This window comes from Pseudorca crassidens, chromosome 2, assembly GCF_039906515.1.
Source record: "Pseudorca crassidens isolate mPseCra1 chromosome 2, mPseCra1.hap1, whole genome shotgun sequence".
NCBI lineage: Eukaryota > Metazoa > Chordata > Mammalia > Artiodactyla > Delphinidae > Pseudorca > Pseudorca crassidens.
Window position 1 is genome coordinate 59,962,542 of NC_090297.1, and position 17,144 is coordinate 59,979,685.

The 17,144-nt window shown below is 34.1% G+C and overlaps 1 protein-coding gene across 7 annotated transcripts in view; it reads left to right on the forward strand.

Annotated features, from left to right (window-relative positions):
- The window catches only part of LRRC7 (leucine rich repeat containing 7), a 501,952-nt gene that overhangs the window by 235,147 nt on the left and 249,661 nt on the right, over nucleotides 1–17,144 (forward strand). For all 7 annotated transcript variants that reach the window (XM_067726544.1, XM_067726541.1, XM_067726540.1 and 4 more), the window contains one exon: nucleotides 6,243–6,321. In XM_067726544.1, coding sequence (XP_067582645.1) covers nucleotides 6,243–6,321 — 79 coding nt within the window. The remainder of the gene's footprint in view (nucleotides 1–6,242; nucleotides 6,322–17,144) is intronic.

Genomic DNA, 17,144 nt, shown 5'->3' on the forward strand with positions numbered 1-17,144 from the left:
TCTCCTAAAAGTTCACGACAGATGTCCTTAACAGCAGGCAGGATCAACTCTTCACCAATAGTAAAGGGCTTCTTAGCTTTAGCAATGTGGTTAGCCACTAAGGATGATGCTCTCAGTGCAGACACATTTGATGAAGTAGTGGTCTTCAATAATTGCTTCCATTCTTCACGTTCATGTTTTTCTTCTTTTGAAAAACTCCAAAGGTTTGTCTTTTAATGCAAAGTGCTTGGTCTCCATGTGACAAAGCAATTTTGAAGGTTTCATGGCTTCGTTGGATAGCCAGTCGCCACATACTATACAACACGGGCTTGGAGAATGTGAATCAGCTGTTGCAATGAACCCGTAATTTAAGTAGAACTCTTGGTATTTTCTTTTAAATGCAGCTTTCTTTTTGTTGGCAGTCGTAGAGTCTTCTGCTATCTCATCATTGGGTCTTTCCCCCTTTTCAAAGAAGCTCTCCAGCGATGTTTGATTTTTACTCATTTTGGCTAGGGTTAGCTTGTGGGCTTACCAAAACTGTGACTGAGACAAATGTGCAGTGCGGAGAGGCGTGGATGTAAGTGGTAAATAAAATAATGGACGAGCCACACACGGACAAAAATAAGTGTCGGATTCTGACTTAAAGCCTGTCACCAGATGCAGCTGTACAATTGAGGTACATCAACTCACTTGCCACTATAAAGCCTGCCATCAGATGCAGCTTGTCACTTGCCACTCACTGATAGGGTTTTGATATGTCTCCAAGCAATTGATTTATTACGGTCTCTGTGCAGTCAAACCTCTCTGCTAATGATGATCTGTATTTGCAGCCACTCCCCAGCGCTAGCATCACTGCCTCAGCTCCACCTCAGATCATCAGGCATTAGATTCTCATAAGGAACGTACAACCTAGATCCCTTGCATGCGCAGTTCACAGTAGGGTTTGCGTTCCTATGAGAATCTAATGCCATGGCTGATCTGACAGGAGGTGGAGCTCAGGTGGTAATGCCAGCAATGGGGAGCGGCTGTAAATACAGATGAAGCTTCGCTCGCTTGCCCGCTGCTCACCTCCTGCTGTGCGACCCGGTTCCTAACAGGCCACAGACCGATACTGGTCTATGGCCCAGGGGTTGGGGATCCCTGATCTAAATGATAATGAATCCTACATCTTGAAATCTACAGTCTAGACCTCTCTCCTAAACCCATCTGACAACCTCTCTTAGAAGTCTTACAGACATCTCGAATTACACATGTCCAAAAGTGAACTAGTATTCTTCTTTCCAAAACCTATTTCACATATTGTTTTTCCCATCTAAGTTCAAGATAACTCCTTTATTCAAGTTGCTTAGGACAAAGAACCTGGAGTTGTCCTTGATTTCCTTTTTTCTTTCATACTCTTCGTCCAATCCATCATGCTGTCCTATTGGTCTTATGTTCAAAATTCATCCAGATTCCACTCACTTCCTTCACCCTCCATTGCTCCCACCCTGATGTAAGCCATCATCAATTCTCCTTATGGTTTATTACAATAACACTTAATTGACCTCCCTTTCAGAAAGACCACTCTACTCAGGAGCCAGAGAGATCCTCTCGAATTATAAATCAGACTGTATAACACATCCTTCAATGTCTCTCTATTTCATTCAGAGTAAAAACTATTCTTGTAATGGCCCGAGAGCCCCTACATGAGTCAACACCCCCGTCTCCCCATCATACACCCCTTATTACTTCTCTAACCTAATTCTTTGCTACTCTTCTCTTCCTCACTGTGTTCCAGTCACACTGGCCTCCTAGCTATTCCTAGAATACACCAGGAATGATTAATCTTCATGTCTGTTCACTCTGTCTAAAATTCTCCTACTGTCCATCTTCAGTTTCCAGATATCTGTATTCCTATCTCTCTCACCTTCTTCAAGTCTTTTCTCAACTGCCACCTTTCCAATTAATAAGGCTTACCCTAATCACTGTAGTTAAGTTTGAAATCTTCAGGCATTTCTGATCTATCATTATTGTGCTCTAATTACATTTTCCATAGCATGTCTCAAAAATTAAATACTATTTAATGTATTTCATGTGTATGCTAATTCTCTATGGTTTATTGTATGTGTTACTTTGCCAGAATATAAGCTCCACAAATAAAGAGAATGTATCCATTTTTCTTACACTGTATCACCAATGTTTAATACAATTCCTAACACAGAGTAAACACTCAATAAATATTTGTTGAATGTTGACTTTCCCTTTTAGGGACCTTATAATTAAAATATCAGGGAACCACGTAAGACAAGATGATAAAGCAATAATTCCTCAATTTATAACCATATATTGTGTCTCATTATTTTTCAGTGTAAATTTCAGAAATAATACAATCTAAAATGCTAGTCTTAAGAAAAGAAGGTCATGGGCTTCCCAGGTGGCGCAGTGGTTGAGAGTCCGCCTGCCGATGCAGGGGACACGGGTTCGTGCCCCGGTCTGGGAAAATCCCACATGCCGCAGAGCGGCTGGGCCCATGAGCCATGGCCGCTGAGCCTGCGCGTCCGGAGCCTGTGCTCCGCAACGGGAGAGGCCACACAGTGAGAGCCCCGCGTATCGCAAAAAAAAAAAAAAAAAAAAAGTGTGTATGAACTTTTTTAGAATTGAATAGCGTGTGTACATTTATATATATTATAACAATATATATGTGTATAAATATATGTATTTATAACTTTTTAAAAAATCAAACACACTGTGTTTCAGAGGACCAGACAGACCAGTCTCAAAAATTGGTTAATAAAAATGTGAGCTCTACGGGGAATTCCCTGGCGGTCCAGTGGTTAGGCTCCGTGATTGCACTGCCGAGGGCGCAGGTTTGATCCCTGGTCCGGGAACTAAGATCCTGCAAGCTGGTTGGCAAGGCCAAAAATAAATTTAAAAAAAAAAAAAGGAAAAGAAGCAAGATGCTTAAAAAAAAATGTCGGCTCTACATTTTTAATATAATAACGTAATAAAGAGGAACAATAAACAATTTTAATAAGTAATGTAATAAAGTAACGTAATAAAGAGGAACAATAGACATGGTGTTAAAAAATATTAAATAAATCCCACCTATATTCGTTCCCATCTATAAACATCCATTAGGTATTTAAATAAGTTACCTAATCTTTGTGAATGCGTGATTCTTCATCCATAAGATGAAAATAATATTGCCTAATATATCTTCCTCAAAGGATTATTAAGAAAATTAAATTATTTTACACAGTGGCATAAAGGAATGTAAGTTAACTTTCCTCTTATTAATACATGAATTTTACCTAGTATTTATTAGATACTTATTAAGTGGCTGACATGATAGTAAGTGCTTTACAACATGCTGTCTAATAATTGGAACAGCCCTTTGAATTAGGCAAGAAATGAGAAAGTGACGTTCAAATATTAAAATGTCTGACTAAGATTACATAGCTAGTTAAGTGACAATACTGAGATTAGGTCATCCTTCCAACCCATGCTTTTAACTACTATGCTTTAGTACCTCTCCATGTTTAGACTGAACTATAAGTTAAAGATATGCTCTAAGAACTTTTCCTAAAATCTAAGGTCCATATATTAGTATATATGGTAAAGTTCCCCTGGCAACCTATTTTTCCAAATGTGTTCTGACTTGCATAAGCAAATTAAGCAGCTATAAAAACCTCTACAAAAATACAAAAATATTGCTCAGCATAGACTAGTTATATATGTTTACATTATAATATACAAATATTTATTTATAAATGTTTATTATTTACTTCCCATCTGCAAGAGCATTTATTGCAGCTATTATATTGATAAGATATTGAGATATTCTTTTCAGCACACTAATTCCTACCTCTTTGTTGTTCTCTTAGGTAGATAAATTTTACAAGTTTATACTAGCCAGCTCATCTCGACATGATTGTTGGTTCCTTTGTTGACGGACACCCTCTGCTTCTATTTGTTTCTAATAATTATAGATAACAGATATTCAGCACTTTGTGCCAATTACTTTACTTGCTTTATCTCCGTCAATCCTCTCTGCAACTCTCTGATGAAACCATTTATATAATAATCATATTTCAGAGTAGGAAACTAAGACATCGAACATTTAAATGACTTGCCTAGGATTACCCAAACGGTAAATTATAACGTTGGGATTCCATTTTAATCCAATGGACTCTGCTCTGAACAATTTTAAGTTTAACTGTAAACAACATAATATGAGGGTTTTTTTTTTTAACAAATAATGTGGTAGTATTTTCACCACAGCAGGAAATTCCATTTTCAGCAGAAGATAAAGAGATACACTACAGTCTTTTCTTTAAAATCGTACTTTAATTTGCTTCTCCTTCCATGTCTTGGTTTACATATAATTTCAGGAAATATCATCCTAAGGCAGGCACCTGTGGAGATAAGGCATCAGGCACACTGGCTTGTAATGAGCCCAGATTGGTCAGGCAGAAAAAGCTAAAGGGAGAAAAGTAAAAGCCTTATACTCCTGTTGGTTGCAGATATCCAAAGTGACTATGAATGCTCAGGGGAAAAGTTGAGGATAGCTAAGTGTTATGTTATTGACTTCTGTGCCATTTTGTTAACCTCTAGTTAATAAGGGCAGCTCTAGGTGTTATGACCTTTCCAAAAAGGGTAATTGTTTTTCTGATTCAATCCATATGTAATGGTGCTCCTAAACTTCCTTAGGTTTTTATTAAGAAGGCAAAATCCTTCAGCAATAATTTTAGGACAGCACAGTTTCTGGTGAATCTTCACATAGAGAGAAGTGGCATGAGAAATGCCTCCACACCATCTTTCATACCCTCACTTCGCATTGGTAAATGACTTGTTTGGTTTGGCTCTCCTCCTGATGCTTCTCTGGACCTTCAAATCCTGTGGACATGGTGGTCTAGGTCAACAGAATCTAGGAAGGTGGAGGGTTTTCTTTCTTGATTATCTATCATCAAAAAGTTCAACTAAATCCTACCACAAAGTGTTCCTTATCCTTCTGTCATATATGAAGTACTTGGCAGGACTAGTACTTCATAGACATTTTTTTAAACGCTTAACAATAGTTTCAAAAATTGAGAGCAAGCAGTACTGCAGGGATATAGGAATGGCTTCATATAGCTGTTTTCCCTTCTAATTTTTGTAGGGCTTATTTCAATCATCCCGCTGTATCTGTGGGAGATTGGTTCCAGAAAATACCAAAACTGGTTGGTTCCCTGCAGATACCAAAATCCGCAGGTGCTCAAGTCCCTTATATAAAATGGCGTAGTATTTACATATAACCTATGCACACCCATCTGTATACTTTAAATCACCTCTAGATTATTTATAATACTTAATGAAATGCAAATGCTATGTTAATAGTTGCCAGGGTGTAGCAAATTCAAGTTTTGCTTTCTGGAACTTTCTGAGTTTTGTTTTGTTTTTTTAATATTTTCTACCTGCGCTTTGTTGAATCTGTGGATGTGGAAATTGTGGATAAGGAAGGCCAACTATATATTTAATTCATTTGTATCAACGGATTGAAACATCCTCCACATCTTTTATTCCTCTGAATAAAATCCTAATTTATGGATTGGGTTTTGGCTTACTGATTTCCAGTAAGAAAAACTTGTGTTTTTCTGTCACATAGCCAACAGCACAGCTGTGACAGCAGATGAGCAGTTCTCCAAGGGCAGTCAGCCAGGCTGGCTACCTCAGAGACTCCAGAGAGGATCCCAGGAAGGATTGCTCACCTTGTCACCCTTTCAGGCAGATGTAGAGCTGCACTCTGTGCCAACAAGAAAGAGGTGCACAAAATGTGTTAGAGCTTCTTAATAGTTTGGGAATATCTATTGGTTTTGTGAATTCTCCTTAGGTATCTTTACATTGTACATGTTCAATCTTCTCAATCTTACAAAATGAAGGGAGTAAAGATTTTATTTTCTGTTTTCTTATATCTGCTGATTTCCCCTTTCTTTTGTAGCAGCACTATAATAACTAAATAATCCCAACTATTTTTATTTCTTTAGATTAGTAAACAGCCAAGGTATATCCTATGCTAAATTGTCCTCAATTTTATATCTAATTTCCAATTATTACTATCATAAAATATTATTTAACACTCATATTTTTTAAATGTATGTATATTATATAACACTAATGTATTATATTAATGTTATTATTCTTACATGTGATTACCCATATGGTGTTTACACTGTGTATTTAATTAATTATTCTTAATATTAAAACTATTGTTTAGTATATTTTATGTACTATTTTCTTAATTTTAGGTGTACAAGAATTTCCAGAAAACATAAAGTGCTGTAAGTGTTTAACAATTATTGAAGCCAGTGTCAATCCCATTTCTAAGTGAGTATGAGTGATTACATTTTATTTATCTTTATATTTCCATTGGATAATAATGTACCAAGATAAAGGAAACTCACATAGTAAATGAATTTTAAATGCTGTATTTAAAATTCAATTTAATAGAATGATGGGAAAGGAATAATCAAATCAGGATAGTTCAATAAAAGATGAGTAAAAGCATTGCTGAGTAACAATGAAGGCCTAATTGACACAAGATGGCATTACTTTGAAGGAAACTGTGTCATCATTTTTTGTGGTTCTCAAGCAACATTCCATGGAAGAGCGCCAAAACTAAGAAAACAGTTATTAGTTATGGTCATGCTGGAAAATTAGCATCAAGGTTCTGATGAAAGTTCAAGAGAGTGCAAGTATATAAGGTGCATGCAAATAGCTGTCATGTGATTCAAGGTGGAAAATGAATTAAGTATGATCAGAAAAAGGGAGTACTGTATTTAGGTACCAGATATCACAGGAAGAACAAAAAGACAATTCTGTGAGGATAGCCTAATGGAAGACATGGATGGTAAAAATACTGTGATCAGAAATAGGGTATTTGTGTGTCATGATCTGTTAGTAGAGAAATGCCAAGGGAAAGTGAAACCCAGCATGTGACCATGTTTCAAATTATGATATGCCATAGTGATAGTGTGTATTGTGGAATCAAATAGGTCAAGAAACCATGAAGTGAATGGATTGGGTAAGCCCTGGACCTGAATGTTAAAGTCACTTATATGTGGAAGTGGATGTAAAATCTAGAAAGTCTATTGAAAATTGTAGTAACATTTGGAAGTGGATGAAATTAATCAGTGGTATTGGGATGCAGATAATGAGTTGCAAAGTAAGACTGGCATTTTAATAATACAAACACTGACAAGATTTGAGCAAAATCCCTCAGTCGTTTGTCCACGTGAAGATGGGGAGACTGGGAGAAACTGAAGTTCATAGGAAAGGCATTGAATGAATCTAGTGTTTCCAGTAAAAGACAAAAGGAAGTTTATCAAAGGGAATTTAAAGGGAAAATTTTCACCAATAGGGTTGAGGAGAGGGAGTAGTGAGGATGGTTTCTTTATGGATCATGAGAAGAGGATGTAGATGAAACTAGAAATGAAATAGAATGTAAAAGAATGAGGTAGAAGTTTAGATGAGGCTCTTTACAGTGAATGGTTTGTGAAATAATTTGAGGCCTTTAGTAGAAAGTGTGGAACATCAAGAAATAAACTATGTTTGAATAAACCATATTCTACCTCAAATGTAGAATATGGTGAGGGGAAAGAAAAACGTGAAAAGTATTCTCCAAAACACTTAGACCAAAATGCAACTTTCTCATAAAAGAAATAAATATTGGTAACTTATCACAACAGGACTATAGACATGTCCTTGACTTAAGTCATAATCCAGGGCAGATGATGAATTATTTTGATTTCTAGCTCTTTAATTCTAATATCTCACTGTATTTAGGAATCGTGGTCAGGTCTTTGAGAGTAGAAGTCAGATGATAAATTACATATTAAAAAGCTTAAAATCTATAGTTTTATTGGCTATGCCTCTGGATTCTTTTCATATATTTAACTTTTTAAAAGATAAATGAATATAACTGATTTCATCAAAAAATGTCTAACACTAAAAGAAAGTTTGGGAATTCATTAAAATATTGCTCAAAAAAAAGTCAATTTAAATAGTATATCAATTTTAAAGTCAGCGTTTTTTTTTTTTAAGATATATTGGGTTGGCCAAAAAGTTCATTTGGATTTTTCCCTAAGATGTATGGAAAAACTCAAACGAACTTTTTGGCCAACCCAATAATTCACATACAGTAAAATTCACTCTTTTAGGTGTATGGCTCAGTGAATTTTGACAAATGTATATAGTTACAGAATCACCATAATTATTAATATATAGACTATTTCCATCATCCCAAAAAGTTCCCTCAGCCCAGTCATCCATTGATCTGATTTCTGTCCCCATGGTTTTGCCTTTTCCAAAATATCATATAAATGGTGTCATACTTTGTGGGTTTTTTCTTAACACTGATTTTGAGGTTTATTCCTGACATTTCAAGAATTGGTACTACATTCCCATTTATTTCTAGGTAGAATTCCATTGTATGAATGTAACACAATTTGTTTATCTCTTCCTCAGTTGATAGACTTTTAAGTTGTTTCCAGTTTGGGGCTCTTATGAATAAAGTGGATATAAACCTTTCTGTACAGGTGTTTGTGTAAGCATCTGTTTTCACTTCTGTTGGGTAAACACCTAGGAGTAGTTTTCTCTGTAGTATGGTACATGTATGCATAACCTTTTAAGAAATTTCCAAACTGTTTTCCAAAATAACTATTTCATTGTGCATTCCAAGCAGCAATCTGAGTTTCCATTGTTCCTCATTATTGTCAGCATTTGGTACTGTCAGGTTTTTTTTTTTTTCTATTTTAGCCAGTCTAGTAGATATAGTATCTCATGGTCATATCTCATTGTAGTTTTAATTTATAGTTTAAATGTCAAATTAGAATCTTTCCTTGTATTTATTTACAATCTGTATTGCTTCTTTGTTAAAAGTTCAGATTTTTTGTTCATATTTATTGACTTGTCTTTTTATTATTGAATTATAAGAATTCTTTATAAATTCTGGCTAAAAATCAGATATTTGTTTGCTCTTATGACTTATCTTTTCACTTCCTAAATAGTGACTTTCAAATATAAAAAAACTTTCATTTTCATGAAGCCCTATTTATAATTATTTTATGGTTTATTCTTCTTGTCCCTGTCTAGGAGATCATTACTAAATTCATAGTCATAAAGATTTTCCTCTATGCTTTCCTCTGGAACTTTTGTAGTTTTGGTTTTACATTTAGGTCTATGATTCATTTAAAGTTGATTTTTGTAAATATATGTAAGGTGTGAGGGTTGTGGTTCTCTTTTTTATTTATTTATTGCATATAGATATCCAACTGTTCCAGTTCCAAGATTATCCTTTTTTTTTTTTTTTTTTTTTTTTTTTTGCGGTACGCGGGCCTCTCACTGTTGTGGCCTCTCCCGTTGCGGAGCACAGGCTCCGGACACGCAGGCTCAGTGGGCATGGCTCACAGGCCCAGCTGCTTCGCAGCATGTGGGATCTTCCCGGACCGGGGCACGAACCCGTGTCCCCTGCATCGGCAGGCAGGCTGTCAACCACTGCGCCACCAGGGAAGCCCTATCCTTTCTTTATAAAATTATCAGAGTACCTGTTTTGTAAATCAATTGATCATATGTTTAGATCCATTTCTGAATTCTCTATTTTTTATGTTACTCTATATGCCTCTCTTAACACCAGTTTTATACTATCATAATTACTGTAGCTTTGTAGTAATTCACACAGTCAGGGAATGTGAGTCCTTCAACTTTGTTCTTCTTTATCAAAATTATTTGGACTCTTCTGTGCCCTTTGCTTTTCCATATAATTTTTATAATCAGCTTGCTAAAAAACATGGAATTTTGATAAGGATTTATTGAATCTGTAGACCAATTTGGGCAGAATTGACATGTCAAAAATATTGAGTATTCCTTTTTCTGAACATAATATATCTCTATACTTATTTAGATCTTTTAAAAATTTTTATCAATGTTTTGTAGATTTAAGTTTACAAATATTGTGCAAGTTTTGTTCATCTTATTTCAAGTATTTCATGTTTTGGGGACAATTACAAATAATTTTTCTATCATAGAAATATAACTGATTATTGTATATTGACCTTATATCCTGCAACTTTATTAGATTCACTTATTAGTACTAGTAAATACTTTGTAGCTTTGTGGGGGAAGGGATGTGATTTTCTATGTAGACTATCATGTTAACTGTGAATAAAGACAGTTTTATTTCATCCTTTTCAATCTGTACTTCTTTTATTTATTTATTTAGCCTTATTGACCTGGCTAGGACCTCCTGTATAATGTTGAATAGAAGAGATGAAAACAGATATTATTGCCTTGTTCCCAATCTTAGGGAGAAAGCATTCAGACTTTCACCATTATATATGATTGTTACTTTTTTTTTAATACATTCCCTTTATCAGGCTGAGGGAATTTAAAATAATACATTTCTCACTTCCTTTTGAGCTTTTACCAGCAGGGCTGTCAGAGTTTAGATTTCTACTTTCAAACTTTTCAAGAAAATCAAGGCTTTCTCTATTATGCTCTTGAACAGTCATGCAATCTCTGACCACTTCCTGGTTCCAAAGCCACTCCACATTTTTTAGGAATTTATTACAGCAGAATCCCAATACCAGATACCAAAATCTGTGTTCGTTTTATAATGCTGTGTAAGAAATTACCACATACTTTGTGGCTTACAACAACACATATTTACTATCTCTAAGTTTCTGTGGGTCAGAAATCTGGTCATGCTGTAGCTGGGTTCCCTGTTTGAGAGTTTCACCAGGCTACCATCAAGGGATCAAACTGCAGTCTCATCTGGAGGCTCAACTGGAAAGAAATACATTTTCAAGCTCATTCAAGTTATTGGCAGAATTCATTTTCTTGCTGTTATAAACCTGTGAGCCCCAGCATTTTGCTGGCTGACAGCTAGAGGCCACTTTTGCCTCCTAAAGGCTGGTGCAGTTCCCAGCCAGGTGACCCTCTCCATAGGCAGTTCACAACATAGCATCTTGTTTCTTCGAGGCCAACAGCAGAGTAGAGTGAGTATCATAGCAAGATGGAGTCACATAATGTAATATAGTTTTGAGAATGACATCATATCCTATTTGCCACATTTCATTGATTAGAAGCAAGTCACAAGTCCTACCAATACTCAAGAAGAGAAGATTTTACCAGGGCATGAACTTCTGAAAGCAAAGATTATGGGGTCCACCTTAGAATCTGCCAAATCTTTGAAATCTGTTTTGCTGAGACTTTTCCCTGTCAATAGACATTGAATTTTGTCAAAGTTTTTCTTAAAAAAATATCTATTGACATGATGATATAAATAAACCCTACCTGGTCATGAAGTATTACACTTTTTATAAATTAATGCCTCTGATTTGATAATATTTTGTAAGGATTTTCCCATCTATATTCATGAGGCATATTAGTCTGAATTTTTTTTTCCTGTATAGTACTATTCAAGTTGCCTATTTTTTCTTGAGTGATTTCTGGTAGTTTGTGTTTTTCAGGAATGTGTACATTTCATATGTTTTCAAACTTATTGGTACCTCATTTTTCATAATTGTTTTATTAGCCCTTTAATATCTATAATATCTCTAGTGATGCTCTCTGTTTCATTCCTGGTATCAATAATTTTTGTCTTCTTTCTTTTCTTATTTGATCAGTTATACCAGAGATTATCAATTTGCTCTATTAAAAAATAGACTTAGGTTTCATTTACTTTTCTTTATAGCTTTTCTGTTTATCTTCTTAGATACAAGAAATCTACAAAGTAGTTAAGTCATGAAAACCCTAGAATATGACAGTTATAGTTTTAAGTGTTAGCGTACTAGTTTTAGTTTTAGATGTGAACTTTATAGTATAGTCTGAATGCCTTAACCAAGTCACTGGTGAAAATTATTACAATAAAATTGAAATAACAACTTCTCAATGAGAAAGTAAGGACCGACATTTATTGAGAACCTAGAATGTCTCAGGCTTTTAGATTATTTCATTTTCATCTTCACGGCAATTATGAAGTAGATAAATATTACCTATGTAACTTTTTACATATGGAAATGCATAAAGATAGTATTTAAATTCCTGGGCTCCTTTTATTATATTTCACAAATCCTGAAGAAACATTTTGATTTTGGTTTAAATTAAAAGATACAATTTGAAAAATCTGTACATTCTTAATGCTCAACAATAAGGAAATCGCTAATAAATTATGGTACATCTACTGGATGGTTATAAAGATTATTTATAGGGTGATCATATGTCTCTGTTTGCTCAAGTCATCCCAGTTTATACCTCTTGATGTGGCATGATTAATAATAGTTCCCTTTTAACACTCCAAAGTGTCCTAGTTTGAATGATAGATTATGTAGTCACTCTGGTTATGCAGCAAAATTGAAAGATAATTACAAAGTAAAGGGAGAAATCATGATACAAGTTTGCAGTGATGTTAAAATAATTAATTGGAAATTAGATCAAAATTAAATACATGAAATGGTAATAATAGTTGTGTTAAGGAGGTGGAATTATGAGCAACATTTTTCTTTTCTCTTTATTTTCTAAATGTTCTCTGATAATGTTAGGTTAATTTTATAACTTTAAGGTTATAAATTAAAATATTTAGATGTAAAATATCTTTCCAATTAGAGTAGCAGATTTGACATTGGCTCCTTAATCAAAACTTATATTACCTGTATTTTAATTTTGTTTAACTGTTCTAATGGAGGTCAAATGCCTGTAATAAGTTTTCATTAAATTTCTAAAGTAAATGCAATTAGAAAAGAAAAATGTTGAAACAAGGATGTCTGCAGCCAATCTTAATCTGCCTATTCCAACAATAAAATTAGCACTGATAAAAGTATTTAAATTAGTATTCTAGTTAATTTTGAAAGATCAGAATAAAAACAATACCAAGGAAAAGTAATAAAATTGCTCCAGTTTAGTGAGTTCTTAATATGGGGTGGGTAATCATTTACTCATTGGAGCAACTCTGGAAGTGGATATTAGTATGATCATTTTATAAAGAAGGAAACTGAGTCTTACAAAGATTAAGTGATCTGTAAAAGTTACAGAGATAAATAATTGAAAGAACTGTGATTCAAACTTAGGTCTTCTGACATCAATGCCCATGTGCTCAAGCACTAAACATTTTAGGTGTCTGATTCTAGTGTGCTTTCTTTATTGCAATTTGAATATGCTAATTAAAAAAATTTTATTGGAGTATAGTTGATTTACAGTTTGTGTTAGTTTCAGGTGTACAGCAAAGTGAATCAATTATACATATACATATATCCCCTCTTTTTTTTTTTTAGATACTTTTCCCATATCGGCCATTACAGAGTATTGAGTAGAGTTCCCTGTGCTGTACAGCAGGTTCTTATTAGTTAGCTATTTTATATTTAGTAGTGTGTATATGTCAATCCCAATCTCCCAATTTATCCCTCCCCCCACCTTATCCCCTGGTAACCATAAGTTTGTTTTCTACCTCTGTGACTCTACTTACGTTTTGTAAATAAATCCATTTGTACCCTTTTTTTTAGTTTCCACATGTAAGCGATATCATGTGATACTTGTCTTTCTGTGTCTGACTTATTTACCTCAGTATGACAATCTCTAGGTCCATCCATGTTGCTTCACATGGCATTATTTTGTTATTTTTTATGGCTGAGTACTATTCCATTGTATATATGTACCACTTCTCTATCCATTCCTCTGTTGATGGACATTTAGGTTGCTTCCATCTCCTGGCTATCGTAAATAGTGCTGAAATGAACATTGGGGTGCATGTATCTTTTCAAATTCTGGTTTTCTCTGGGTATATGCCCAGTAGTGGAATTGCTGGGTCATATGGTAGTTCTTAGTTTTTTAAGGAACCTCCATACTGTTCTCCTTAGTGGCTGTACCAATTTACATTCCCACAAACAGTGTAAGAATGTTCCCTTTTCTCCACTTTTAATTTCAGCCATTAATAAAATGAAAATGTTTCCTTAGAGAGAGAATTGTTTACCCGTATATATTTTAAAAAATACTTTGAATTTTTTAATAAATCAGTCAAATGTGGAAAACCACAGTTACTTTAGGAATGTGAAAGCCTTTAGGAATGTGAAAACCTTTCATTAGAGTTCCCTTACTTAGTGTAAAATGTTGGATTTCATTGAGTATCTTGGAGGAGGATAAAGACAGCCCATGACTTTCATCTTCATTGAGTTTATCTAGCTTGCTAAGGAATATCTTCTTCCTTGCAGGTCCTTGTATGTTCCTCTGGAAGTTGTGATGTTGACAAGTGGGACCACTGTCACTATTAAAGCTACAAAATCATACCATAAAATTAATAATGAATAAAGTTGAATATCTGTTTAGCAGACCTACTGAATATATATTTTCAAATAATATGTTTTCAAAATACAATACTAGATTATTGCAGAGATTAAAAAAATTCCTTGTCCTCAAAGAATGTATAATCTATTCCAGGAATAAAAAATTCCCCAAACTTGTATAAAATATAATTGTTATAAGCATTTTGCTAAACCTATGAATATAATGCTGTGGAGAAGATGAGGAAGAAAGCATTAATTTTGAATCTCAGTGCAGAGTAACCATTCAACAAATTCTTATTTAAGTAAATTGAAATAAAAAATACACATGCTATTAAACAAGACATACTGTATAAATATACCTTTTAATTCTACATTTTTAGAAAAGAAAGATTTGATATACAGTGTCAACACATCTTTGTTTATAAGCAGACTGAAACAACTGTCTTACTTTGTATTCTGGTTTTTTCATATAACTTATTTTTGGCAGTCCAATTTTGCAATTGGAATCTGCCCAGTGTAGTCAATTCTTAAATCCTTAGAGAAGTGTTCTATGTAAGAGCCAGATTTTCTTACATGATTAACTTTGCCAGAGAAGCAGCCTAAAGAAATATATTTTTTATCAAAAGAAGTAGTACAATGTAATACCATTTAGTGCATACATGTGTGGAAAAATAGATTAAGGTAAGCTGAGTAGTTCAAACTGTCCCTATAACTAGAAAATTGGTGTTTTTAAAGGATTTTTATTTATTAATAGTTACAATGTTAAAATAAATTATTAGATAAAAAGTTTTAACATTCTTCTCATTTTACACATTTTAATCTTCTTTTTTGAAAAGTCATAAATGATTTATTTTCTCAAATGACTATAGAAACCAAAAGGACATCAAAGTAAGATAGTAGTTAAATTGAATTGTAATCTATTGGACATCTGTGCCATTATCATAAAAACTATTTTACTATCAGCATATGAGCTCTAATGTATTATAGAAAGCAAAAAATAGAGAAAAACAAAGATCTACAATAAATTCTTTGTAATCTTATAGGATAAAGTTCAAAACTTTGTCTCAAGCATTAAGTATCCTATAAATCCTGTCCCCTACTAATATTCTCAAATCTTAATTTCTAATACTCTTATACATAAAGTATTCCCTCTAGAACTCATCTTCTCTTTGTCACCCATCTCAGGTGAATTCTTACCTCTATGTTATAGAACCTCTCACTCCTCCCCTGCCTCCTTTCTCTCTCTTTTCTGTTTTTATGAATCCTACCTCCCTTTGGGAGCAAATTTATGGAAACATCCTCTATGAAGCCAGATACAAACAATCCAACTCCAAAATACAAATTGAACCAAGATATTTGTAGCAAAAATTATACATATAAGATCAGTGTCTTAAGAGTGTATAAAGAATTCCTACCAAATTGATATACAAATATTAATTGTGTTTAGTTTGGGTCCCCCAGCAGAAAAGTTTAGAAAGTAATTCAAGCAATATATTTAGAAAATAATCTAAGAAAATACCAGTTAAAGATATGTTATCAAGCTATTTACTAGTATGGACCACTGGACCTTAATCTTTGTGGGAAACGCTGGGAAACAGTTTAAACATATATCACAGACTTGTTAAGCACAATGGGTGAGGGAGCTGAGGTATTTATACTCCTTCTAGTCATTAGCTGAGACCTATTCATAGGGATATTAATCTCTCGTAACCAGAAATATAACTTAAGTAAACTCTTGTACACCAGAATATATGTTAAAAATAAATAGAACATATAACAGAAATACAAACAAAAAACTAGAAGCAGCTGTAATGTTCAATTAGATAGAGAATGATAAATAAATAGTGGTATATTCATACAGTGGAATACTATGCTATGGTGATCAGTCACCTACCTCAAAATGAATGAATTTCATTTAACTAATCAGTGAATTATTTAATAATATGAATTATTAAAAGTCTCAGAAAAATATTCATAGTATGATTTGATGTTCAAAACATGCAATGTTCAAAAACATGCAACATAATGTTCAAAAACATGCAAAACCATGTGACTTTTTTTCTTTTTTTAGGGATTTAAATAGGTGTGGTAAAACTCCTTAAAAAGCAGAAAAGTAAACATCATTCAGGAATTTGTGGAGCAAATAGATGTAGTCAGGGAGGAACACCTAGAGGGTGTTAAAGGTACCGATTCTATTTATTAAATTATACTGTGGGTACATATATACTCTTTTATTTTTTTTAACATCTTTATTGGAGTATAATTGCTTTACAATGGTGTGTTAGTTTCTGCTTTATAACAAAGTGAATCAGCTATACATATACATATATCCCCATATCTCCTCCCTCTTGCATCTCCCTCCCACCCTTCCTCCCTATCCCACTCCTCTAGGTGGTCACAAAGCACGGAGCTGATCTCCCTGTGCTATGCGGCAGCTTCCCACTAGCTATCTATTTTACACTTGGTAGTATATATGAGTCCATGCCACTATCTCACTTTGTCCCAGCTTACCCTTCCCCCTCCCTGTGTCCTCAAGTACATTCTCTATGTCTGCATCTTTATTCCTGTCCTAACCCTAAGGTTCTTCAGAAACTTTTTTTTTTTTAGATTCCATATATATGTGTTAGCATACTGTATTTGTTTTTCTCTTTCTGACTTACTTCACTCTGAATGACAGACTCTAGATCCATCCACCTCACTACAAATAACTCAATTTCGTTTCTTTTTATGGCTGAGTAATATTCCATTGTACATATGTGCCACATCTTCTTTATCCATTCATCTGTCGATGGACATTTAGGTTGCTTCCATGTCCTAGCTATTGTAAATAGAACTGCAATGAACATTGGGGTACATGACTCTTTTTGAATTATTGTT